The sequence below is a fragment of the Eptesicus fuscus genome, chromosome 24, assembly GCF_027574615.1.
Source record: "Eptesicus fuscus isolate TK198812 chromosome 24, DD_ASM_mEF_20220401, whole genome shotgun sequence".
In the NCBI taxonomy this organism is placed as follows: domain Eukaryota; kingdom Metazoa; phylum Chordata; class Mammalia; order Chiroptera; family Vespertilionidae; genus Eptesicus; species Eptesicus fuscus.
This window is the reverse complement of record NC_072496.1, coordinates 7,115,613-7,143,398: the sequence shown is the minus strand read 5'-3', so window position 1 is coordinate 7,143,398 and position 27,786 is coordinate 7,115,613. Positions and strand designations below refer to the sequence as shown.

The 27,786-nt window shown below is 44.5% G+C and overlaps 1 protein-coding gene across 1 annotated transcript in view; it reads left to right on the top strand.

The window, feature by feature from the left end:
- Positions 1-27,786, top strand: part of DISP1 (dispatched RND transporter family member 1) — a 117,769-nt gene that overhangs the window by 71,520 nt on the left and 18,463 nt on the right. The window contains exons 4-5 of the mRNA XM_054712963.1: positions 4,411-4,936; positions 22,137-22,166. Coding sequence (XP_054568938.1) covers positions 4,411-4,936; positions 22,137-22,166 — 556 coding nt within the window. The remainder of the gene's footprint in view (positions 1-4,410; positions 4,937-22,136; positions 22,167-27,786) is intronic.

Sequence of the window (27,786 nt, the reverse complement as noted above, 5' to 3'; positions counted from 1 at the left end):
ATAAACATTTTTAAATGTATCCAGTGAATAGGTATCTCGTTATCCTTTAAGGTAAAACAAGTTTGCTTTTGCATATTAATATTAATTACCTTTTGTTCATTATTAGTCACCATGCTAGAAACTTTGTGTTGTTTTGTTAAAATCCTATATAGAAGATACATTTGTAGTAAAAGTTGCAAGTGGTATGGAAAGTAAAATGTGAAACTTCTCCACCTTTCCAATGGCCTAGTCCAACCTTCTGTCGCAAAATAATGGTAGCATTTTCTTAAGTCCTTCTAGAAATTATCTGTGTATTCTAACCATGTATTTGTGTCTCCCTCACATTTTTAACAAACTGGATTCATACCATAAAGGCTGTCCTGCAGCTAGGTTTTATTTACACATGAAGATCGGCTTTGGACTTCTTTCCATAGCAGTAACCCTGAGCCAACACATTTTTGTTCTTGTTGTACAGCACACCCAACGTATGGACATGACAGAGTTTCTTTCTCGTATTGATTTAGTTCGTTTCCTGTTTTCACTGGTACAGACAGTGGTGCGGTCAACAACTTTATCCATACATCATCTTCACACATTGTTCAAATATGTCCAAGGATAGTGCCTAGTAGAATTATTGGTCAAAGATGAGGGTATTTTAAATTTTGATTAATTGCTCTCTTAGAGGGTTGAGCCAATTTGCATTTCAAACAGATTTAACTCTAAGAACAAGCAAGACTTAGAGACCCTAAGAGGGTGAGTAACGTGACCCAGGTTCTCAACTTTCAAACGCAGACCCAGCCAGGCTGTTTCTTCCAAGATACAGATGTCTCAGCTGCCATCTTAAAACACAACTCTGGCTTTCAAAGTAGGGAGCAGCCTTCTGTATTTTTTTATATTCTCACTCAAGGAAGCAATAATGATAATTCTTCCATTATAAAAACATTGCCCTTTATAGTTTTCAAAACATTTTTATATTCTCATAATAATCCTATGAGATGGACAGTGATTACTAGCCTGATTTATACATTTGAAGAACTGAGGTTCAAAGGCAAAAAAACACTTAAATTTTAAAATATAATCAAAAGATGGTGCTTGGCCAAAGGCCTCGTAAGCCCCACACCGCGGAAGCACCCAGAATATTAAAATGCTAGTAGAAGAGGTGAAATGGGGAGATGAGATTAGTGGCTGTGACTGTATTGCTGTTGGCATATTAAATGCATGAGCAGGAAACGCACTAAAGTCTCTGGCCATGGGCCCCATCACACCTCCAGAAGAGTTTTTCTCTGGCAGGCCTGTGTATTATGGCCCCGGGGAAAACGGGTGATTGCAACATAGCTGCTTTTAAAATTGTTCATTATATTTGGTCCAAAACGGAGTTTAAATTCCCACCATGAATACCATGATCATTGCATTTATAATCACAGAGCATTACATTTACAGTAGTGTTTTTTTTTTTTTATGATGTGGACTCTCCCTCTGTCTCATCCCCTTTCCTGTTCTATCCTAGGCTCAAGGCTCAAATCAAATCTTTTTCTCATTTGTCTCGGTTCTAAAGAGAGAAGCTCTTTCTTTGATGGCTCTGGGTCAGCTCTTGAGTTCAGATGGAAGCTTTGCTGTTCTCCTGGTCCCCGAATCCTACACAAGTGCATCTACTGAACTTGATCCATAGACATTTCTTAGGACAATCTTTCTTCTGGTTTTGCTTTTTATTATTTTTTCCTTGTAATTCACAACTTATAAAGTCAATGTGATTTTTCTCATTTTATGATTAAAGACACAATCATAGAAAGCTCATGTGACTTACTTCCACGACAAGCCAGAGTTCAAATTATTCTTTACTGTCCACTAGCTCCTAATTCATCGCAAGAAGTCTCCAAGTTACGAAACAGGTTTTGTTCCAGAAATTCATTTGTAAGTCAGTGATTTGGCATTTGAGCTGCGTTTTACCACATCGGGGGGAAAATGTTATAAATGGTGATTAAGTCCGTTGGCTGGCCTGCAAAAATCTGTTTAACTCTTCTGTAACTACAAAATGATACATTTGTAACTTTAAAAAAAGAGGGAATGATAGTTGTTATTCTGGTTACAAAGGAAAAGAAAAACTATTATAATTATTTTAAAAACATTTTTATTGATTTCAGAGATGAAGGGAGAGAGACAGAGAGGGGGGTAGAAACATCAATGATGAAAGAGAATCACTGATCGGCTCCTCCTACATACCCTACACTGGGCATCGAGCCTGTAACCCAGGCATGTGCTCTGACTGGGAATTGAACTGTGACCTCCTGGTTCATAGGTCGATGCTCAACCACTGAGCCATGCTGGCTGGGCGAGGAATTACTTTTTCCTGAGGAGTAGATTCCGTAAGAAGATAGGGAAACATGGACTTGACAAGAGCTCAGAGGGGATGTTAGGGCACTTGGGAGGGTGTTGGAGAAAGTTTGATAGCCTCTGTGTTAAGCCCAGTTTCACTTGAAAACTGAGGATTTTATTATTAGACTAGAGGCCCGGTGCACGGATTCTTGCACAGGTAGGGTCCCCAGCCTGGCCTGCGTCCCCTGTCCTGTGGGGATTGGGCTGAAACCAGCAATCCAATATTCCCCGAGGGGTGCAGTAGTGTGCAAAGCGGCAGGTGGCTGGGGAGGAGCCCGAGCCTGGGTTGGGCGCCACGCCACTCCTGCTCATCCCAGCCCCGCTGTGCCTGCTGCTGCCGCGGAGGCGGGAGAGGCTTGCGCCACCACAGCTGTACTTGCCAGCCATAAGCCTGGCGTCTGGCACCCGTCAGGCAGCTGAGCAGCGCACTCCCACTGTGGGAGCGCACTGACCACCAGGGGGAAGCTCCTGCGTTGACCGTTTGATCATACCAATTGGTCAGACGGTCAACCGGTTGAATGGTTGGCCAGACGCTTAGGGTTTTATATATATAGATACTTTCACTAGCACAACTCACCCAACAGCTATGATTAGAGTCAATAGGATTGACTGAATTAAATACTTAAAAAAAATAGACTCTGAGATATTAACCAACCTGGGATGGTGGAACCAAACCATCAAACCAGAAAAGTCTTCCTTCCTTCCGTCCTCCTGATGGGAGGTGAAAGGCAGGCATTGAGTTTCCCATTCAGCCCAGTAGATCCCATCTACTGGGGTAGCTTGGCCGAGGTCTGGAGGGGAGGCTCCGGAGCATGAGTCATGGGTGGAGGCGAGAAAAAGAATGTGCCTTCAGTATTTGTAGAGTGAGAGTTTCCACTTCTGGGAAATGACTGCATTTATCTCATCCAGCTTCTTACATTATCTAGACTGCCTTTCTCTTAAGCATACAAATAAATGTCTTACATTTCAATTAACTTAAAAAAAAGAGTAAGTGCCTTTTTAGATGGCCTTTATGTTCTATTGTTTTCAGAGCATTTGCACACAGCGTTTTCCTTTTGTTACCAACAGAAGGGAGGATCTGTTCTTTAGTAAACAGAAGCTTAAGTGAGCAGATCTTGCTGAGCTGGCACATTGAGAAAGGGATGGAGGATTAGAGCTGGTGCCTCCTGGGTCAGTTAGGGCTCTTCTAGCTCCCTACCCGCCTTCCTACTCCTGGGATAATAGAATACGTTTCACTGCCATTGCTTGGTGTTAGGTATGTTATCTGAATGTTTTATAAAACACATGAAACTATATTTTATAGTACATAGTTATACCCAGGAGTGACTCAGTGAAGGAGAGAGCAACAGTATTGACTGCAACAATGCAAAAGCCCTCTCCGTCGCCATTATAAAGGCAGTGGGATTGGCAGGCCCCTTTCAAAGCGATGATAAGGCTGATGAGAGGCAACAAACAGCTCCTTGATTTGATGTACATTTTTCATATTTCTAAATGCTTTGTCTTTTTACTAAAACAGTTGATTAAATTCCATCTCTCTTAGCTGTGATACTTATATAATGGAATGTCTGTGTGTCTGTGTCTGTCTTGGTGTGTGTTTGAGGAGTTTTATCTAAAAGGTAAGTAAATCAGTAATGCTAAAATTGTCTCCTAGCATAATGGGTATCTTCTGGGCATGAGGATGCAGGTGGGAACTCTGTGCATTGTTCTGGCATGTTCTGCTCAGCAATGCCCCTGTTGAGTAGTTTTCACAGGGGGTGAAAACACCATGGCCTCAGACGGGAAAGGGGTGGTTTCTCCGGGTACCTGAGGTCTGCAGAAGTGGGGGAGGCTGGAGAGAGGGCTCTCCTGAAGCTGTTTTGTCTGTACAGAAGAGTGCTGTTCCAGAAAGGTTAGCGAGCCAAACCATTCTCTTCCTCTTGTTGGCTTTCATGTAAGGTTAACTAGACCAGTCATAACCACAACCCTTGTTTCCAAAGAGCTGTTTTTAAGTATCTTTCCTGACTTTCCACAGATCCGCCTGCCTCACGATAACTGGATGATTTGATATGTCTTCCTTAGGGTCCAGAGATCGGAGCATGGCTATGAGCAATGGAAACAGCGATTGCGTGCTTCTGAGCAATGGCAGCCTCGCAGCCAGCGCAGCCACCCCCAGTCCCCTGCCCCCCTCTGACGGAGACCTCGCAGCCCAGCAGCTCACACCCAAAGAAGCGCCAAGAGCAAAAGTGAGTCCAAACGGATGCCTGCCAGTGAATGGCACAGTCAGATCATCCTTCCTGCCTTTAGACAACCAGAGAGCGACTCCGCTGTTGCCGCAGTGCTGCCATCCTTGCCCATACCATCACCCGTTGACCAGCCATAGCAGTCACCAGGAGTGCCACCCCGAGGCCGGCGCGGCGTCCCCCTCTGCTCTGGCCTCGTGTTGCATGCAGCCCCACTCCGAGTACTCGGCACCTCTGTGTCCGCACCATGCTCCTGTTTACCATACCGCCTGCTGCCTCCAGCCCTCTCCATCCTTCTGCCTGCACCACCCCTGGCCCGACCATTTTCAGCATCAGCCTGTGCCACAGCACATAGCCAGCATCAGGTGAGTGGTCCCAAAGCTTGGCGAGCCGTTAGCATTCATAATGTGACTGATTGTATTGTCTGGTAGGGCACAGACAACCAGTGAGTGCATAAATAAGTGGAACAACAAACCTCTCTCTCTCTCTCTCTCTCTTTTTCTCAAAACCAATAAATTAAAATAAAATGAAAAAGATTTATAGAGCAGTGTGAGCCCACTCCAGCATGGCTGAGCCTGGCTGGGCCCTGGAGGAAGGGCGCGTGGTTGGAGAGGAGAGGGACACTGGGACCAAGTCCTATGAGCACTGTCAGTCACGTTCAGGAGATCGCTGGACTTGATCCTGTGCCAGTGGAAGGTATTGTGTGTGTGCATGTTTTTTGTTTGTTATTTTTTCTATCGTGGAAAAATATATATAACAAAAGCGATCACTTTTAAGTGTACAGTTCAGTAGTATTAAGTACTTCCAGATGGCCATGCAATCGTCACCACCATCCCATCTCCAGAACATTCTTCGTCTTCCCAAACTGCAACTCCATACCCATGAAATCCAGTCACTCCCTGTTAGCCTCACCCCCAGCTCCTGCCAACCACCATTCTCCTGTCGGTCACCAGGAATCTGGCTACTCTAGGGACCTCATAGAATTGGAATCATAGAGTACTCGTGTCCTTTTGTGAATGGCTGATTTCACTTAGCAAGGTTCATTCAAGGTTCATCCCAGCCTTAGAGTAGTATGTCAGAATCCCTCCCCTCCTGAGGCTGAATAACACCCCGTTGTAGGCATGGCTAGAGCACGGTGCGTTTAGCCAGTCATCTGTCAGTGGGCAGTTGGGCTGCCTCGCCCTTTGGCTGTGGTGACTCACGCAGCTGTGAACAGGGGTAAACAAATAGCTGTTTGCGTTCCTGCTTTCACTTCTTTCGGGTCTACACCCAGAAGTACAATGACTGGATCATATGGTCATTCTGTCTCACTTTTTGGGGAGCCAGCAAACTGTCCACAGCTGCTGTGGCACTTTCCATTCCCACCAGCAGTGCGCATCCTTGCTCACACTTGTTCTTTTGTGTGTGTGTGTGTGTGTGTGTGTGTGTGTGTGTGTGTGTGTGTGTGTGTGTGTTTTAATTACAGCCGTCTTAATGGCTGTGACATCACAGATTTTTAAGCAAAAAGAAATCCTGTCAGATTTGCCTGTTAGAGAGGCCCATGATCTCTGCATGGTAGAGAGCAGGTTGGACTGGGTCAGGACCATTGGAGAGAGGAGGACCAGGAGAAGGCTTGTTGCAGTACTTCAGGTGAGAGATGATGGTGACTTGAACCAGGGTTTAGAAATAATTTCATGCTGGAGAGGTTTACAGGTCCTACATCAGCTGGTCATGAGAACACCTGGAGAATTACAAAATAACATACGAATAATAAGAAGGTTTTTTTTGCACCAGAAACAGTAGAGACCCCTAGGAGTTCAGAGGTGGGAAGGATCCCTGTGGAATGAGGTCAGGGACAGTCTGATTGAGAAGAGAGAATTGAGTGACCCTCGAAGGGTGAGCAGGACGTGAGAAAGGACGAGGAGGCAGAGCATGGGAGTGGGAGGAAGTATGCAAGAATAAAGCCATGCTGAAGGAAAGTGAGGAGAATGGATGGCGGGTGAAGGGTCATTTGGCTGGTCATGAGTGACGATAGTGTTCCATCCTGAACAGTCGGGCTGTCTCCGAGCCTCCAGGCTCCTGGCCTGCGCTTTGTCCTGCCGAGATCTGGAAAATGTCTCGCAGGAGCCAGTCACGTTCCATGTGTGCTGGTTGAAGCAAAGTATTCATCGGGGATCTTCTTATTGCCATATTAAATGGAAGGGGCAATGGTTTATGACAATTACTAAGGAGTTCTGCATCCAAAAATAGCATACAAAATTTCTAATCCAAACTGCACTTACCTTTTAATTTGGTGTCGCAGAGAAATGAGCTCAGTGGTACTGGAGGACTCCGTAAATGATACTTGGCAATGCCACAGACGCATGACCGTGGCAGGCAACCTGTGATGGTTTTGGGCACCTGCCAGCTGCATTTTTATTTCCCTGAAGGTGATTTCGTAGACAGATGGTCAGTTTGAGTGTTCCCCGTGGCACCCTGGAGGAGTTACAGCTATGCAGAGTTAAGAAGGCTTGGCACAGAGGGGCCCAGCACCCCCCAGCATTAGCTCAGCCCCTTAAAGGTTAAATAAACATTGTCCCCACCCCCCCTCCACCCCCCATATATTGTGACTGTGTAATTTTTTGTAACCTCTATTTCCTTTCTTCTTTGGCTCTTTATTAATTTTCCAATTTCTGACTCTTTTCAGAGGTTTTCTTTTTGTTTCCCCTTAGGACACTAGTTACTGTCTGTGGCGGGAACTCTTTAGAAGTAAGGATTCTTGTCTTATGTCAAAAGAGATAGGAACTACTACTGGAAGCCTTGCTCTTTTGTATATGCTGTATCATCATGTCCAGGGGTAGTTACAACGTTGAACAACATTTTCCGAAGTGTCTTACCTTGCTACCCCTGGCCTTCGGTGAGCCACCCTTTCCCCTTTCCTGAGCCCTGGTGACTGTGTGATTGTAGTTAGCTAGGGAATTTGAACCCAACATCACTGTGAACACTTCATCAGCAGGGTAGCATGAACCTGGACATGGACACAGACCCCAGAGTCTCCGATTTGCCCACATCACCAGACTCAACCCAATGGCTTTTGTAAGATGTTGGAGCCATGAGTGGAGAAATTCAAGTTAGTTACCCACTTATTTAGCAAGTATTTAATGAGTAGTTGCTAAGTGTTAAGTGCTGGGGACAGGTTAAAAACTGCAGTCCATGTCCCCATCTTCACAGACGTGGCAGTAACGTGGAGGGTAAGCCACCTGGATGGGGCGTGAGCCGTCCACAGGCAGGTTGCCTTCCTTGATCAGCAAATATTGACTGAGTAGCTGCTTTGTTCCCGAGGGCAGTGAAGGTAAATACCAGTGCTTTGTCAGGGGCATCTCCTGTTCTTCTATTAACACACAAAGAGAGCCAGTTTTATAAGTTCACTTCCCCCTCTTTTCCTCTCTTCGCACTGAAAGGTTACTAACAGCTAAAAAATCATTGGTCTTTGTTTATTGATAGTCGTTGTAACCTGTCTAGGACTATGGCAGGTGCGTTGGAATCCGGGTTCTGCCATTTGCTAGCTTTGTGGCCTTGGGTAGTATTTCAGCTCTCAGCGTTAGCGTCTCTCTCTGTAAAGATGGATAACTGTGGCCATTTTGCACAGAGCACCAAACAGTCATTCCTTTCTCCTCTTTATTCCTTTCATTGTCTTCTCTGTTTCGTTGGTGTTATTCTTGACTGCCTGCGCTAATTCTGTTAACATTGTTTTGGAAGCCAAGCCATTCCTGAATCCTGATGTAGCTAAGTATGGCTTTTCATCCTTATTTATCAATCGCACAGTTCGCCCCATCAGCCTCCAGGAAAGAGCAAGTGGAACAGGTCGCAGATCTGGCTCCGGAGAGGGGAAGGGGGCTATTGGGAATCAGTGGGCCTCTCCAGTCCCAACTCAGGGCCCCTAGACCTTATACTAATTATATAATCTGATTAGATAGTTAATTTTAGAGGTCTGGTCAGATTAAATCTTGATTTCACTGCAACCAGGGTTTATTTTTACTTTCCTTAAAGTAGTCCAAATTAACTTTTTAAAACAGGATAATGTTTGTAAAATTTTAAATGTTCCAAGCTCACTTGCCAAAGTAAGTGAGTTTGGCAGCCGGATTGAGCGAAGGCCTGTTTTATTAGCAGCACTTCTTTTAGAGACTTTTTTATGCTATAAATGAGCAGATTTTAGAGTGTGCTGTGCCTCGTGGAATGCTTTGCACAGCCTGCAATACATTTCAGAATATGAGCTTTGGTCATCTTGTATTTTAACCATCAATATCAAGAAACAATGCCCTTCTTATTTTATAAAATTAATTAATATAACATTTTGCCGTGAAGTAATATGTTCTTTACCCCCTTTCCATATTATTGCTTAGCAGGTACTTAGAGGGAAGAACAAAAAAGAAATGATTCAACTGTTCCTTTTTCGTTGTGGTTAAAACTAAAGTTTCAAAAATGTAAACTATTTGGCAAACATACACGTCATTGTTATGGATCAACTGCAGCTCTAATTCCAGGAAAAAGGCAATTATCTGTAGTATCTTCTTCTCAAACTTAGGTGGATTGTTAAGTGTAATTTAAAAGAATTTATAGAACTTAATATTTATAGGAGAATTTTGATTGCTGTACTATTTTGTGTTCTTTTCAGAAAAATTGACTCTACAAAATTGTATCTTTTAAAAAATATATTTTTATTGATTTCAGAGAGGAAGGGAGAGGGAGAGAGAGAGAATCATCATTGGCTGCCTCCTGACCACCCCCCACTGGGATGGAGCCTGCAACGGGGGCGGGGGGTGTGGGGGGGCACGTGCCCTGACTGGGAATCTGCCTGTGACCTCCGGGTTCATAGGTCCTCGCTCAACCACTGAGCCACACTGGCCAGGCTCTTTTTTTAAATATACAAACCAGATAACCAATTGCTCAGTGTTTGGGAGTTGGAAATAAGCCGACTGCCTGGGGCATATCTGGAACCAAATATTTGTTGAATGAGTGATTACAAAAAAAAAAATCTCAGGAAAAATTTTTTTTAATTTATGAAGCTTAAATGTGTGTGTTTTTAAAAACCTCACAAAGTTAGATTAGTCACTGCCATCAGGCAGCTTATAGTCTAGTAGGAAAGAGATGATCAAGGCAAAAATAACCACACTCTCTGAGGACCAAAATCAAAGTGTCGAGGGCTCGGTGAGTCCCAGAAAAGGAAAAGGGGGCTTAGGAGCACTTAGAGGAAGCATCAGGGAAGATGGGGGAGCCAGCTGCCCAAAGTAAGGGAACAGGAGGCCTGGAGGATGGGAGCCGGGGAGCAAGTGGAGGCAGCCTGGCAGGCGGTCTCCTGCGCTGGAGTGGGGACCCGAGGAGGCCTTTGAAACCAATATGCCATAGTCAAGGAAGACTGCTCCCCAGAGCGCTAGGAACAGCGGGTTCCACATACTGTGTATTCATTTACTTGTGTATTTATTAAGCATCTAAGTACTCTAAATGCAGTAATTCTGTACTTCTTACACCTTTGATTCCTTGCTATTTCCCTACGCTTGTTGAGCCAATTTCTTTGTACGAATGCATTGCTCCAGGGCCTAGCAAGGAGCCAGGTATTGAGTGAACACTAGAAAGTGATTATTGAATGAACGGAGGAAATATTTGAGTCCCACTCAGGTCCTTCAGCTGCAGAGCTTGATTTGAGGCTGTTCTAATTGAATAATGAAAATCAGGCCCCATGGGTCCAGCGCAGTGAGCTGTTTGCCAAACAGCAGGAGGAGGTTCATCAGGCTTTGAGTCCGTCTGAAAGGTGTCTGATTACTGTCGTTTGAGTTCATTTTGGGGATAGCCCATCCTGTCCTTTAACTCCCCTCCCACCACCACCTCCCCAAATAACGTGGTTTCTAACATTTCAAAAATTATAGCCTACTAAGAAGAGGAAAGAAGGAAGTCAGAGGCCCAGTCCACTCCCCCAGTTCCTAAGCTGCTTTCTGACTTGATGCTGGGGCCCCTTTGAGGAATCCTGGGAGGGGCCGGGAGGCTGAGCCCCCAGTAGCCTTTCTGTTTGCTCAGCTCGGGCACCTCCTGGGGATTTGCAAATCTGGCGTAAGTGACTCTATAAGCAGTCAGCAAGGTATAAAACGGGTGGATGAACCGGATTCCCGAATAAGAGTTTGGGCTTACCTTCGTGCCTGTGTATTTTATGAATTTAGAAGGTGGAAGAAGATGAGAGGGGCCTGGAGCAGGCGCGATGCCTCCTTCTGTGTGACTTTGCTGAGCTGCTGGGTTAGCTAAATCGGTTTGCTTTAACCCCATTGGACTGCTGCAGGACTCGGAGTTACCAAATGGCTTGCGATTCAAGCAGGGTGCTTTCTGCGGGAATGGGAGCAATTGACTGCTTCCGAGCGCGACTCGGTGCGTCCAGTCCGTAGCAGCACAGGGGGACACTTAGCGCATTCATTCCTCCAGGCCGTCTGTGCGGCTGCGGTCCCTTGGGCCTGCCCACCGCCCCCTTCCTTAAACACTGCTTCCATTATGTCGCTCCTGTCCCTGCTCAGAAATCTGCCATGGTTCCCCCGGACTCCTAGACCTGGCATCGAGAGTCCTTTCAGGGATGGCGTGGGTCTTGGGAAGAAGGGTGTTCAGAGGGAGGAATCTTGCAGCCGGCCATAGGAACAAGTCAGAGCTCAGTGAGGGAGATTCCTGTAGCGCCTTCCCCCTGCACTCTAGGCGTTTAAACAGGAATCTGATCATTGACCGCGTCTTCGTTCCCACTGCTGTTTCATTGGCAGTTGGACTCGGATCATTATTTTGGTCCTGGCCGACACTAACTATTCTGGGCCTTTGCTTCTCAGGCATGCGTCTGGGACTTGGTTTTCCGCGCTCAGCCATCGATCGGCCTACCATGTTGGCCAGCAGAAACTGAAGCTATTTCATTGTAAAGCTACCCCTGGGGAGATTTACTTAAGTGTACTATTTGCTTGTTATAATGTTCCCCTCTAACACAGAATTAAACCCTACATTAAGCTTCAAATTCTAGGGATTTTTTCCCCCCCTCTTACCCCAACCTCCTTCTCCCAAAGCTTAGAATTCTAGTGCCTGGGATTTTGGCTTAAGAAATTTGGACCTTGTTCCAGCATCCCATGCTCTTAAGTTAGTTAAGTTTAATAAGATTTTTCTGGCTTTCTTATGAGCTTTTCTTGGATCTCTTATTAGCGATTATTCGCATCTTATTAAGAGAAGTCTAACCGATGTGCCTATTTAGGATGTTTTGTACGGGGCTCGCAGCAGCAGTCCGGCAGGGAGCGGCTCGAGTTTAAGGGCAAGCACTTTATAATCGAGAATACGTTTAAAATGGGGCACACAGGGCTGCTGGCTCTAAGACCTCCAACCAAACCACGCGGCCTTCACCTCCTGGCTGGCGAAGAAGGTTTCCTTTTAACCCAGGCTACCTTGCAACCATTTCAAAATATTTTGGATTAACCAGTTGCCCTTTGCAGAATTCAAATTGCTTTAAATGGTTTCTTTAAAAAAATAAAATAAATAAAAAATAAATAAATAAATAATAAGGCACTCTTAGCCTCCTCTTTGAGGGTGTGCCTTGCGCAGGGCCTGAGCCATGTGGTGTGTTGACCTTTGGGGTGCCCCTCCCCCTCCCTCTCGTAAGTGGCAGGGACAAAAATGTGTTTGAAAAGGAATTTCCCATGCCCTGCTCCCCTCACCTCTCCGGGGCCGCAGAATAACTGTCCTTTAACTAGTGATCTGCCAGACCTCAGAACGCTCCTCGTTTTCAGGAGAAATAATTAATAATAGAAGAGGAAGTGGGCCCCTCTCCCATGCTCATCCAGTTTTGTCTGATACAGTTCCTTTCTTGTTTCCCGAAATAACTGGGGGGGAAATAGCATCATTTTCTTTCATTTTATTTTTTTGCTTGCTTGCTTCTTAGGACCAAGCTCTGCTAAGAATAGAAAAGAGTCTTTTAACTTACATTGGAACTCAAGCTGTTTGTTCCATGAACATTTGATTTGTTCCAGCTTTCAGGGGTTTTGAGTCTGAGTGGGACGGACAGACTCACGTACATTGCACACAAAACGTTCTTCTTTGGAATCCTGGTATCTTTCTTTTGCCAACGAGTTTGGTTAGGTTGGCTTGGGGCTTTATAAATACGTGCAAAATGCACATTTTTGTCATTTTCACTGCAGCCTTTTATCACATCTCGGCGATATTCTTGGTGTCTCTAGAGGGATATTGCAAATTATTTAACAGCTAAGTTGGGGGGGGGGGTTGTTTTCTGAGTTGATCAATAGCCACTGAATGCTTACCAGGCCTTTAAAGTAGATCGATGTGAAGGGCTAGCAGGAGAGTTTCACCGTAAAGCCAACTCCACTCTGAGCTGCCACCATGGTTTATACAGAGAGTTTGTTTATATATTTTTTTCTTGATTTGAAGATAGCAGAGTTAGGTCGCATTTTCCTCGGGATCTGAACGGGAGGGCGTTAGTGACCTGGTCCATTGTGCACATCCGGGCTTCTTCGCCTTCTCCCTGGGTCCCTGTCCGCCTGTCGCCTTCCTGTTTTGGTGCTTTACTGCTCGCTGCTCAACGCAGGGTGGGGGCCGGGGGGGGGGGGACTGAAACTTCCAGGAGGGAGAAGAGATGACAAAGGACTGATTTAAAGACGCTGGGGAAGTGCAGGGCTGTCCCGAGGCAGCCTCCCTCTGGGAGGACAGTAACGCATCTTTGTCCCTCGGCCAAAGATGTTCTCGCACAGGTGAGCCAAGGTTATGGAAAGATTTAAGGTTTCCATACGGAAGAGCCAGGTTCGGGGCCAGGAGGAAGGAACAGAAACGTGTTTTGAACGTTTTTGACAAGAAAGAGCCCTTGGATTCTACGTATGAGAGCCTTTCCCTCCAAAACAGCGCAGTGGAAGCCAGGGTCTGGGAAAACGCACTGTGCTCAGTTGACTTAGGCTTGAATGTGAGTTTACTTTGCGAGAAATAGTCTGTGTACAAGGCGAGCACAGGGGTCTGCTGTCACACCACTGCCCTGGGGTTGTTCTCAAGGAGTAGAAAGGCTTGTGCAATTTCCTTTTAGGATTTTTGTTCTAGATTATAAATTAGCATGTGCGCGTCCTCGGGGAACTAAAGTTCTCATATTTGATTGGGGGCCCATTTAATAATCTCATCTGATCTTTCATGAACCGGAGTTGTTTTCAAGTAACAGATGCAAGAATAACGCTCTAAATTGCCCATCGGTTTTCTAAAGGGAATTAGGATGTCCTACATACTCCGGCGTGGGACTTGCCCATCCTGAAGCCAAAATTACCAAAACAGTGTGACTCTGTGAGGAGAACTGGGTCAGTGGGTCCACTAGGACGGATGGGACAGACCCCAGTGTGTAGGAAACCTGAATCATGAGCCCCTGGGCGGCTCCGCGGGCTCCCCACTCTGCCTCGTCCCCATTCTCAATGCGGCCGGGCTAACATTGAGACTTCTGACAAGCCAGGAAACCCTAGTCAGCCCTCGTTCAGGACGCAGGACCGCAGAAAGCGGATCCCCTATTCCATTCCTCCCGTTTCCCCACGTCTGGCTCACAAAGCGGGCCCCAGCTCACCGAGAGGTGTCTGTTCCCACTGTCGTAGGACCAGTCAGAGCCCGCACTTGTCCCAGCCATCACTGGGCTCGAGGGAGCAGCTCTTGCTAGACGGCACCACCCCACAGCCCGTGCTGGGCCGGCTCGGGGGCTCGGCCCGACCGGGGAAATTCAGTCTCCTGGCCGCAGTGTGCCACGATCAGCGCGAGATTGTCACAATATCAGATGCCACGGGTTTTAGGAAAATGGATTTTCCGATTCTACTTTTCTCCATAAAACAGGGCTTTACAGAAGATGATACCTGGCGCCTCTCAAAGGCAGAGTAAGCGAAATAGGGGGGCAAACTGGCGTCGGGTCACGGATGACTCTCTGCTTGTAAAAGAAGTGATAGGAATTACTAACGAAACTTAAAATGCATGTCCAAGAAGTCATGTCGAAAAACATGCTACAAACAGGAAAAAATACTGGCCACCATTGTGATGTTTTAGCTTTCATACAGACCTCTTTTAAATAAATAGGAAACACAGATGTATATAAGCAAAAGAGACATGAAGAAATGTGTGAGTGTGACTAGTTATGTGCATATAAGTAATGGTAAAAGAATGGGACATTATACAGCTAATAAAAATCATGTTTTCAGATTTTAATTACATGGCAAAAAGCTCATTATCCAGATGGATAACACTTGAGACTATGACCCTAATTGTGCATCTTTAATGTGTATATTTAGGCACAAGGGGTAAAATACTGAAAGGAAATAGATCCAACTGAGGTTAGATCTGTGTAGTGAGAGTAAGGGTGATTTTTTCTTTATAATTTTCTGCATTTTCAGACAAAAAAATGAATGTGTGTTTTAATCAGAAAACAAAACCAACATTAAAACAAAATTGATCTCCTCATTAAAGCTTGGCTCCTTTAAAAATTAAAATTCATGTTTTAGAATGGGAAAACATTAAGCAAGAAATGTTTATCAAAGATCTTAAATAAATAAATAAATAATAAATAAATAAATAAGAAGAGCCCTGGCTGGTGTGGCTCAGCTGGTTGAGGGTCATACTAGGCACCAAAAGGTCACCAGTTAGATTCCCAGGTCAGGGCACATGCCCAGGTTTGGGGCTCGATCCCTGGTAGGGGGCATGCACGAGGCAACCAATTGATCTTTCTCTCTCACATCGATGTTTCTCTCTCTCTCTCACTCTTTCTCTCTAAAGTCAATAAAAAGCATTTATATATACTTATATATATATATATTTTAAATAAAGATGTTATCTTGCCTTTCTTAGATAGTGGATGGGAAACTCAGGAACGAGGCTTTGGAAATTTAAAAACAACTCTTTCCACTTGCGCACGCTCTCACGTTTGCTCTTCTGGTAAAACCCTTTGGGTTGGTGAACTGGATGAGTCCTGACCACTTCTTACCACGAGTGTCTTTGATGACCTGGCCCCATTGCCTATAGCACTTCCTCCTTTGACACCTGCTGGTACAGGTGTGTTCCTGGCATCCAGTTCATCAGCCTCCTGTCCATCTAAGTTAACAGACGGGGGACTCTGCCCTCTCCTCCCACCAGCACTTTTTCGTTAAACCATTTGTCTGGCCATTTAAAACGCCTCTCTAGCTATTCACATAAAGAGCCAGCATTACTTTTCAAAGCATCTTACCTCCCTTACAGGAGGACTGTTTTTATTGGTCACATGGAATATTTCAATATAGAATTTTGATGGGGGAACCTGGCTTCTTAGCTTTTGCCTAGCAGTGTGTTAAAATAATTATGAGTGGAAATTCCACAGGAGAATACAGTCGAATTTCACGGCAGGAGAAGACCTTAGAAATAATTTAATCCAACTCTATTTTACAGACGAGGATGGAAGACAGAGAGGTTAAAACCCAAGATGAACCCCCATTTAATAACTTCTTCTTCCTGTGGTCTTTTTAATACATTCTCCTTAGAATAAGTTCCTAAACTTTGGAGTGGCACTTGGGTATCATTGGCATATATCATAGTTTTGGGGCTGCAAACAGAATCTACACCGTTGTGAAATGATTACATTGAATTTAAGGTTTTAGCCGGAAGTAGAGTGTCACAGGGGCCCCACTACAGCCTGAGAACATGAGGTCCCACCCTGGGGGGGAGGGTCCTCATTTTTCTTAGAAAATTCTCAGTTGTCCTCAGTCTCAGATTCTCTTTTTTAACTCAGACTTTTGGCTGAGAAAACCCTTTTCTATCAGTATTATTTTTATAAAAATCTGTGTTAGAGTTTTGCTTTTGATCTTTATTTATGAAAGCTTTTGGCGTTTATTTGGAATACCTAAATTTAATTTTTATGCTAAAGGAGGACTATGAGAAAATGTAGGTTAGGAAGGAAAATCAATTCACTATATATTGTTGTTCTTAAAAGCATAACTAAAGAATTTCTGCAGAAGGGGAGGGAATAGTCTATTCTCCTGGCTAGTAAAATGAAGATGTCACAGCAGCTGCAGAGTATTGGTTTCACTGTTGGAATTCATTTTGATACAGTGGATTTTTATTATTTTTTTAACTCCCCCCAATGTTTTTTTTTTTTTTTTAATAGCAGGTGTGACTTTTAACCTTCCAAACTGAAATTGTACAATAGCGAGTAATTTTGAAGGGGCAAAATAATCCAAAATATGTGGGAAACTAATCGAAGAAGGATTAGTAATCTTTCCATGTAATTTTGAGCTCAAATAATAGCTCTTACATTGAACAAAATACAGACATGTTATACTAAAAATTGAGAACTGGCAGATGTTAGAGGAGAAGATAATTGGCAAGTTTATAAAGTTTATAAATTATGATTGTTTATACTTTTAATCTCTGGTCTAATTGATGGAGGCCTTGTCATATTAATAAAATAGATAACTGAAACCTATTTTCAGAAATGCAAATATATCTTCACCGAGGTTATAATTAATATATTACTCTTATTGATATAATTTGTACAGTTGGTAATGAAAATGCAGAACATTTTACTATTTATAGATAAGATCCATAAAACTTTGAAAGTGGAGAAATGTGTGTGTCTTTCTTATTTTACTACAATATTTGTTGACTAAGCCCCCAAAATGTACTTATAAAACTAATCGTTTGGAAAACCTCTTTATGTTGTAATCCAAATCGTCACGAAATTCACTTCCGTCAGCACTGCCACTATTTTTAATTCATTATATAAGTATGCATTAAATGTAGCTTTCAGCATTTCTAATTGTACTTAAGGGACCTCATTATAGGTAAATATTAAACAACAGTGTGTGTGGAAATTGTTATAATATACATAGGATACACACTGAGTGGCCAGATTCTTATGACCACCCCGTCAGTACTTCGTTGGGCCACCTTTTGCCTTCAATACTGCGGCGATTCTTCTTGGCATCGACTCCACGAGATGTTGAAAGGTGATGCGAGGAATCTGACACCATGCCTGACGAATAGCACTGTCCAGTTCTGTGAGATTTGATGGTTGAGGAACCAGCTGCCTGATGGCTCTTTTAACTTCGTCCCACAAACGCTCAATTGGATTGAGATCTGGTGATTGTGGGGGCCACCTAAGCAAGGTAAAGTCTCTCTCATGTTCTTGAAACCACTCCTGCACAATACAAGTGCCGTGGCATGGCGCATTGTCTTGTTGGAAGAAGCCATCTCCATTAGGATATGCCATCAACATGATAGGATGAACTTGATCAGCAACGATACTTAGGTATGTTGTGCTATTCAGACGTTTTCCACACGAATTAAAGGGCCCAAATCATGCCAGGAAAACATGCCCCAAACCATAACACTGCCCTCACCAGCTTGAAGGGCTGTACTCATGCATGTGGGGTGCATGCTTTCATGCTGTTTCCGTGAAATTCTCACTCTGCCATCTGCATGATGCAACTGGGAATGTGATTCATCGGATCGCATGACTTTTTTCCAATGCTCGACTGTCCAATCCTGTGTTCCTGTGCGAATTGGAGACGTTTTATCTTGGTAACTGCAGACAGCAAAGGTGTTCGAACAGGCCTTCGGCTTCCATATCCCATATGATGCAGTGTACGGCTAATTTGCCTACAAACGTCAGGTGGTCATAATAACCTGGCCACTCAGTGTATAAATCTTGGTTTATCTGAAATTTCATCATAATTTTTTTCTTGTAACACCATGCATATTTCTGACAATTGATGCTCATAGTTTTTTTTTTTATTTTATTGATTTTTACAGAGAGGAAAGGAGAGGGTTAGAGAGTTAGAAACATCGATGAGAGAGAAACATCGATCAGCTGCCTCCCGCACACCTCCCACTGGGGATGTGCCCGCAAACAAGGTACATGCCCTTGACCGGAATCGAACCTGGGACCCTTGAGTCCGCAGGCCGACGCTCTATCCACTGAGCCAAACCGGTTAGGGCTGATGCTCATAGTTTTGATTCACATGTTTATAAGCGTCTCAGAAGCTTTCTGAGTCCTTAAAGGAAGACTTAGTCTTTTCCACTTTTCTCTCTCGGCACTGTGTACCTGGACCACTGCAGCAGCTCCGACCTCGTCTCCTTATCTGTAGCGTTTCCCTTTCTAGATCATCCTGCACATTGCCACCAGGTCATTCATCCTAAATAGTGTTTTCATCATCCTCGTTCTTGCTCAAGAAACTGTAGCAGCTTCCTGTTTCTATGGCCCATTCTAGTCTCCTGCTTCCCCCCCGCCAAACAACTGCTGCTCCAACAAGCCTCCCTCCTCCCTCTTCCCTCTCGGGAAGGCCTGTTGACGTAGCTACGCTGCCCCGCAGTGCTGTTTAGCAGAGGTTTTTCACAACATTTATTTCCTTTCTCTCTCCCTCCTGTTTATCCATCTGAAGCCCACCTGTCCTTTAAGACCTAGCTCAAATTCTACTTCTTCCGTCAAGTTCAAGGCTACTCTTTGGACCACTCTGTTCCAATATCACCTCCCTGTGCCTCATTCAACTGAATGTTTGTCCTAGTCCTTTAAGTTCTGATGGTCCTTGTGTTACTCTCCAGTTGTTTCCTCTCTGGATGTCACATTTTCCTGGCAGGTCGTCCCAGGCAGTGGTTCAAGCTCTGACCATGTAGCTCTACTCCAAGCCCCACTGAGCCAGACCCTGGGGAGGAGCCTGGAAATCCCTGTTTTAATAAGCTTCCCAGGTGATTCCAATGATGATCAAATCACTCGGTGTCACTTCAACTGTGTAGTAAATCAGCTGACAGAATGAACTGTAGATTTTGTATTAAATGTATTTTTTAAGTTCTTTGAAAGCTTATGATCCGTGTGTAGTGTTACTCTTTTTTAATCTATTTGAGTTAGCCAGGGTGCCCCATTCTCCCCAAATCAGTATCAGTGAGAGACATCTTCAAATAAAATATTTCAGCCACATACATAAATGAACACATGTGCAATTTCCCTTTGTAAAAATTCTTTCCACTTCTTAATTACACAAATAATTAATGAATATAGCCTCACGAAGAACTTAAAGATACAAAAACTTACTCTTGATTTCTTCTCCCATGTCAAGCAGGGCTATTGATTTGCCATATTCTCTTCCAAACTTTTAAAAGACATTTACGTATTTGCTCAATTTCTTTTCTAACATTTACTAGTAAAAAGTGCTTGGTACTGTAAATATTAGAACTCCAATCCCAACCTTTCCCTCCTGCCTCCTAGGTTATTTTATATTTGGTGTAATAGTTGGGACTCTGTTCATATCAACAATTTCAGACGTCAACACGACCAGTACTTTGAGTCAGCATCCCTTGAGCGTCCAGGAAATGCATCGTGCGAGTGGTTGTGGTTATTGTTCTTCTTCAGATCACTGGACAAGACCAGAGCATTTAGAGCTGGTGCATGAGAGATGAATTAGCGGCAGCCTTAGCATGTCCCCAGGGCTCCTGTTTCATCCTCGTGGCTGAACCCGTGTGCCAGTGTCATTCATGCAAACACTTAACGATGAAGAATGGTGGTGGTTTTGATGGAAATCTTTTCAAGAATGCTCACTAAAGTGTGGATTCTTTATTTTCAAACGCTTTCTTCATAACATGTCGGCACTGAAACCGAGTTACTACTTGCAGGATATGTGTGAAAAGGCAACAGGGCCCAATCCCATGGAACTGTTGCAACTAAGACAGTGGTCAGCAAACTCATTAGTCCACAGAGCCAAATATCAACAGTACAACGATTGAAATTTCTTTTGAGAGCCAAATTTTTTAAACTTAAACTTCTTCTAACGCCACTTCTTCAAAATAGACTCGCCCAGGCCGTGGTATTTTGTGGAAGAGCCATACTCAAGGGGCCAAAGAGCCACATGTGGCTCGCGAGCTGCAGTTTGCCGACCACGGGACTAAGACATGCTGCCTGGAGCACTTGTTTACCTAAGTTTGGCTACTAGTTGTTCCGAACCACACAAAGCTGTTTTTTCCAGAGCTTGGATTTTCCCAAGTGCTGGGCAGAGCCATCTGGAATTGGTGCAAACTGATAACTGTCCCTCTCTAAGTTGTGATATTAATCCTGCAGCTCTGTCCACAGTAGAGTTCTCTAGACGGGTGACATGTCTTCATGTTTCAGCGTTCCATTTCCCTCGCCCTTCAATCTCCCACGCTCTCCTCAGAAATTATTAAAAGAGAGCAAAACGGTGAGGGAAGCTCACTGGTAGCTTTTTAACTTTTTTCTGTTCCTTGCCTCTGTATCTGCCCCAGTGCCCCTCATCATGTCAAGTTCCCTCCTTCTGAGAACTTGACAGTCTCATTAGCTGTCCCCTTGACATACCCCAGCTCACTGGTCATCGGAGTCGTGAAGCCAGGGTCCTCAGCTGCTGTGACAGTTCTCAGCCGTGCAGTGCCAGGGCCATTGATTCCTAACCACGGGCCCCGGGTCTGTAAGTGCTTTATCTACTCACCTTTTTAGGGCAGAGTTGAGCTTAGCCCTGTAACAATGTCACTGTCTCGCACTTTCACACAGAAACGCTTTCTTGAGTGGGAGAGAAAGGATGACACTCCGCCTAGCCCTCTGGGGATGGGGCCAGCCCAGCTTATCCGCGCCCAGCCTGTGGGAGAGGGTCCTGGAACCTGCCAGTGTCATCCCTGAAGACCTAACTGAAGTGCAGGCAGTGGTGCCCAGCTGAGGTGGTTATTTTGGGGGGTGTTTTAGCCGTATGGTATTAAAAGGTGAAAGAATGCTGGGAAAACATTTTCTTTCTATAACAGAAGTTAGATTTGTTTGTTTTTATGAGTTTTTATTTGTCTGCATAAGTCTGGAGTATGAAAAATCACCCTGCAGCTTTTACTAGACAGGTATGAAAAGTTGCAAGTAGAAAGATTTCACAGATGGAGGAAGACTCCATTTGAGGGGTGAAAGTGTGCGATGGGTGCCTGCCTGCCTGCTTTCTCAGATGTTTTCTGGGGCGGCTGTCAGGGGAGAGGGAAAGATAGATAACACACGGCGAATCAAAGGGATTTCATGTCTTACCTGTAGTTGTGGTTTGGGCGTTTCAAACATCTGCTTGTCATGTCCATTAGTACAAAAACTTCAAAAGGATCCAGTGTTTTCCCAGGAGGGATCTATGTGGGAACCTCAATTTTTCTTTCTCAATCGATGTCGACAATCTCCACTTAGGGTCTCAAGTTGAACATAAAATGAAGTCGTTACTCAAGCAGAAAGAATGCGATGAATCCGTAGTTTCTGTCTCTGAGGAGTAAACTAGTCACAGACCCATGAATTTCTCAGCGAAAAAAAAAAGCAACAAGAAGATAGCAGTGCTATGTAGGAAGAAATAGAATATTTACATTTGTTACAACCCAGAACGTGTATAATAAAATATTCCTTTGCAGATGCAGATCTTAGTATAGCCTGTCCCAGTGGTTCTGAGGATCACTTTTGACCTAGAGATAGCAAATCCCTGTTGCCCTCCCAGGATTCTTCCAGAAGAAGAGAGGAGTGAAATGCTGACTACAGACATTAAGCCTTTATGTCATAGTGCTTTGTTTCTGATGGTTTTTCCTTTGCTTTTTTTTTTTTTCCAGACCATCCAGACCTTTCAAGTTACCAAAAAGGTAAAGTGATCGGATCATTTTATTAAATAGCAATCTTGCCTGCATGCTTTCCCCGCCTCGTATTTTCTCCACGTTTCGCTGCTGCCTCCACCTTCCTCACTCATAGTTTTGTGAAGGAGAAATACATTTCCCCTGAGCTGGTTGCTTGATGGACCCTATCTCCTCAGTGGTTTTCATCTCCAGGTGGATTTCTAGCCTTATTCTCTTTGTGTTTCATCGTTCGCATTGGCCTAATGATTTTGCTCTCCTTCCTGTAATGGATCGATTGAGAAGAGAGATGCATCATATTGTGCCGACCCACATGGCTTGAATTCATGGCAGTTTTTTTCAAATACATGGGTTGTGTTTCTCCCTAAAAATTGTGTTGCCCTATTGCGGTGGAGGACTTGTTCTGCGTGAAAATGTTAAAGTTCTGCCTTTCCAGTGGGAGAGCGAAATTTTAAATGAATACGAGTTTCTGAACACACAGTCTTGTCTCGTCAGATGTCCTTGAACGTTATGGTTTCAGGTATAATGTGATTACACCGGAAAACACGCAAAGCCATCTTTGGAATTCACTTGCTAAAAATGCTCAGATGTGATCACTCTGAAGCCCTGTCTTTGGAGTAAAATGACTTCATAAATTTTAATACAAGTAAATTCCCCTTCCATTTAAAAAACACTTATTTTTTTAAATGCTGGTAAAATTTATGCACAGCATAAAGCTTACTATTTTAACCACTTTTAAGCGTTCAGTTCTGTGGCATGAAGTGCATTCACATTATTATGCGGCCATCACCACCACCCATCTCCAGAACTTTTTCCATCTTGCAAAACTGGAACTCGCCCCGTCCAACCCCTGGCAACCCCCGTTCTTCTTTCTGCCTCTGTGAATCAGACACCCTCATACCTCATCTCAGAGGGATCAGACAGTGTTCTGTGTGATTTCATCACAGGCTGGTTTCGCTCAGCATCCTGTCCTCAGGGTTCATCCATGACGCATGTGTCAGAATTCCCCTCCTTTTAAAAAGCCGAATGAAATTCCATTGTACGCATATACTACATTCTCTTTACCCATTTTTCTGAAAAAAAATGTGAAAAAAATAAAGGGAAGAGGCTATATCAGTAGAGATGGCATATTATGAAGATGGATTTTCATTTAAAAAAAATATTTTATTGATCTTTTACAAAGAGGAAGGGAGAGGGATAGAGAGTTAGAAACATCGATGAGAGAGAAACATCGATCAGCTGCCTCCTGCACACCCCCCCCTGGGGATGTACCAAGGTACATGCCCTTGACCGGAATCGAACCTGGGACCCTTCAGTCCACAGGCTGATGCTCTATCCACCGAGCCAAACCAGCTAGGGCGAATTTTCTTTTCTTTTTCTTTTTTCTTTTTTTTTAGAAATACTAGAGCCTTCTCAAATGACTAAAATTTTGCATTTTAAAAACGTGTACATATTTTTTTCTATTAGATTGGTATTTTTTCAAATCCTCATTTCTTTTCAGTATTTACACATATCAGTGCAACTTCTTCGAAAAGGCCTGTCCTGGCCCCACCCTCGCTGGAAGGATTCACAAAGCATTTGCCTCTCCCTTCGAAAACCCCTCTCTGCTTTCCTGGTTAGTGGGTGTTCGTGCACCTGATTTTCTGCATTAAACGCTAAGATCCACGTCTGCCAGTTTTATACTCCCAGAATGCCCTGCGTGTTACTATGTAAATCTCATCGCTTCACAAGAAAGAAAGACTTATTTATCCTGTTTTCTTTCGTGACATTTCTCAAGTTTCAGTCATTCCTCCCACTAAATTGATCGTTGATGCCACTGGATTTGTAGGTAAAAACGCATAACTTCTGGTTCATTAGAAAGAAAATGGATCCATTTAAAGTGGGAAACCTATGATTACTCACATTTTGAAATGCTCACCTTTAAGGGACAAGAGGAATAAGGAAGGGTTGCTGAGGGAAATAGAAAGGGAGAAACCGAAGGTGGCATTTTTAGGAAGAAAGGGGTAGCTAGAGTGTTAAATATGGCTCAGGTCAAGACACCTGAAAACCAAGACTGGCTAGTCCAGTGGTCGGCAAACTCATTAGTCAACAGAGCCAAACATCAACAGTACAACGATTGAAATTTCTTTGGAGAGTCAAATTTTTTAAACTTCTTCTAACGCCACTTCTTCAAAATAGACTCGCCCAGGCCGTGGTATTTTGTGGAAGAGCCACACTCAAGGGGCCAAAGAATCGCATGTGGCTCTCGAGCCGCAGTTTGCCGACCACTGGGCTAGTTGATTTGAGCGGTTTCAGAGGAGCCATGAGCGCAAGGTCCAGGCTAGAAGAGGGTTCGGGGTTGGGGGTTGGTCAGGAAAAGAGGGCCTCAGGCCCAAGGCACTTGCCACTCTGCAGCGTGACCGGCTGCTTGGAAGGGAGAGGGAGAAAGAAAAGTATTTCCAGAAAGCCATGGGGGGGGGGGGCGGGGGGAGGGGGAGAAAAGTATCTTTGTAAGCTAAGAGGACCATGTGCTGCAGAGGGCCTTACTGTAATAAAGGGCCCATTTTCAAGAGGCCCCTAGGATGTCACCTGAACAGTAAGTTTGCCCTGTAAGACACTTAGTTTATTCATTTTTCTTTTTAATCCTCACCCGAGTATATGTTTATTGATTTAGAGAGAGAGAGAGACATCGATCTGTTGCCTCCCATACCCACCCCCCCACCCCAAATAGGGATTGCACCTGCAACTTTTTGGTATATGGGGCGATGCTCCAACCAAAACATCTGAGCCCCACCCGGCAGGGGCTTAGTTTCTTTCTTTTCACAGTTATTTCTGATGTGGTTGCAGCATAAACCCAATGATAAGGTGGCTGCGAATCTAAGAGTATATTTGAGGGACTTCCCATTGGATGCTCATGAAAACGCCAGCGTGGCAGTAACAGCCTGGACCAGGATGCCAGGCAGCGTGCCACCCACTCAGACCCACAGTTCACCCACGAGCACATTTTGTTCACTCGGCTCCTCCGTTCCCTCACCCTGTGGAAGGAGGCGAGGCCTGTGGGTCTGTGTACTACCTGGCCTCGCTCTGGGTGGGGCTGTGGGCCCGCACTGGGCAGCTGGGCCTCAGGGAAAACGGGCACTGGCCAGTCACTAGAGGTGACTGCCTGCTGCAGCCAGGTGTCACGGAGGTGGGCTGCATTTTCAATCTCAGGCTGTCCAAAATCAGAACAGGCAGATGAAAGCACGTACTCTGTGATAGCTAGATATGCAGAACATACAATAGTGAAAGGAGTGGTCCTTTTTTTAAATACTTTTTTATTGATTTCAGAGAGAGGGAGGGAGAGGGAGAGAGATAGGAAATCAATGATGAGAGAGAATCATTGATCGGCTGCCTTCTGGGGATCGAGCCTGCAACCTGGGCATGTGCCCTGACCGGGAATCGAACCAGCAACCTTTTGGTTCCTGGGTCAGTGCTCAACCACTGAGCCCCTCCGGCCAGGCAGGAGTGGTCTTTTTTGAAAATTCTTCCATTGGTCCCCTTTCCAAAGAAAATAATGTTCAAGTGCTTAATTCTTTAAACTTGGTTAGAATATATACCTTGAACCAGGACTTGCCAGGAATGGAATTAGCGAGAGTGCACAGCAGTGAGATTTCACAGGCCCTTTTAATCTCCTTTATGTCCCCACTCTCCTGCTTTACTGGTTTTCATCTTAATATTTCAGCCCCTGTCTGCGTTGCACATTGTGCACGACACTTGTGTTCCCGCGTGGTGCCCAGGGCTCCATGTGCCTCCGCCTAGGGAGCCGGAGGCGCAGAAACGCCCTCAGCCACAGCCTGGTCCTATTGTGAATCGTAATGTAAATATCTGTGTTTTCCGATGGTCTTAGGCAACCCTGCTAGCGGTTCTCAACCTGTGGGTCAACCGCTGCTGTAGAGCCTAAGACCATCAGAAAACACAGATATTTACATTACGATTCATAATAGTAGCAAAATTACAATTATGAAGTGGCAATGAAAATAATTTTATGGTTGGGGGTCACCACAGCATGAGGAACTGTATTAAAGGGTCGCAGCATTAGGAAGGTTGAGAACCACTGATCTGGTGGGAACAGCTCACCCCGCAAGGTTGGCGCCCCAAACATCTGGGTGAGGAGGGTTGTGATCGAGTCAGGTGAAACGCGGGGAAGAAGCGTGCTGAAACCGTAATGCCCTCTGTAGTCAGCACATGTGTGTCGTGGGTAGCGGCGCTGCCAAATCAAAACCAAATGCTTTCAAGGGAGGGAAGCAGTACTGGCAGCGGGCCTTTGAAGGTGGCTGCGCATGTGCATGCAGCGTTTTCGAGAACACAAAACAAGTCATTGTAGGGGTGATGTAAACCACAGTAGGAAAGCTGAGTGATTGGGGGCCCACTGCCCTCTATTGATAACGTGCTTGGAGGTAAACATGAGTAACTTCTGGCTCCTTTGAAAGAAAATGATCCACTTAAAGTAGAGTCTCGTGAGTCATGATGGAAGCCCGGGGCATTTTCACTTTGCAGGGCTGATCTTTTCAAGGTCTGGCGTGTGAGGGCCTCTGTTCAGTCTGCAGCAAGGAAGAGTGTGCTATTGACCGAGGACTTGACTGCTTCAGAACCGTTCCTTGCCCCTTAGTTTGCGTTTGGTGGGGGAGGAAATAAAGTATGAAGAATAGGAGCGCTGGGTGTGTGCTGTTACGTTTGAACAACCACCGCCAGCCTATTGTGGTTTATAGCTCCTCATGACATTCAGAATTATTCTTAAAAGGTCATTCCATCTCATCTGGCGGAATCTTCCCTTGATGAGCGAGGGATCGTCAGACTTGAAGTCATGCGGATCTAGGTGGTTTTGCCTCGAGAAATGAGCTGTGAGTGTGGCTTAGGAATTTAATTTAAAATGTGAACTTGGGAAGAAGCTGACTTATTCCAGATGGCTTTTGCTTCTCTTGTGTTTGAAGCAGAGATGATATCATAGTGGTTAAGAGGCCAGATTCTAGAACTAGACTACCTGGATTCCAAGCTTTGGGACTTTTTATTGAGATATAATTGACGTAATATTATATTAGTTTTAGGTGTACAACTTAATGATTCAATATTTTATATATTGCAAAAGGATTACTACAGTGAATTTAGTTAAATCAGTCACCACACAGATTTTTTTCTTGCGATGAGAACTTTTATTTTGGCAAATATGCAATACAATATGATTAACTCTAGTCCCCATGCTGTGCATTACATTCTGCTATTTATTTTATAGCAGGCTGCACCTTGGTTTCATCTCATAAGTTGTTGTGAGAATTCAATGAGATGATAATCTATATAAAGGAACTCCTTGTAAGTGCAGGCTAGCATGCTTTATTTTCCCAAGATTACTTTTAAAAGAATAACAATGAAAAACACCTCTACGCCCATTGGCGCCCATTGGCTCAGTGATTGAGCGTCGACCTGTGAACCAGCAGGAGACCATTCGATTCCCAGTCAGGGCACATGTCCAGGTTGTGGGCTCAATCCCCGTCGGGGGAGAGATGGGAAGGTGTGCAGGAGGCAGCCGATCAGTGATTCTCATCATTGATGTTTCTATCTCTCTCTCCCTCTCCCTTCCTCTCTGAAATCAATAAAGGTGTAATTTAAAAACACAACC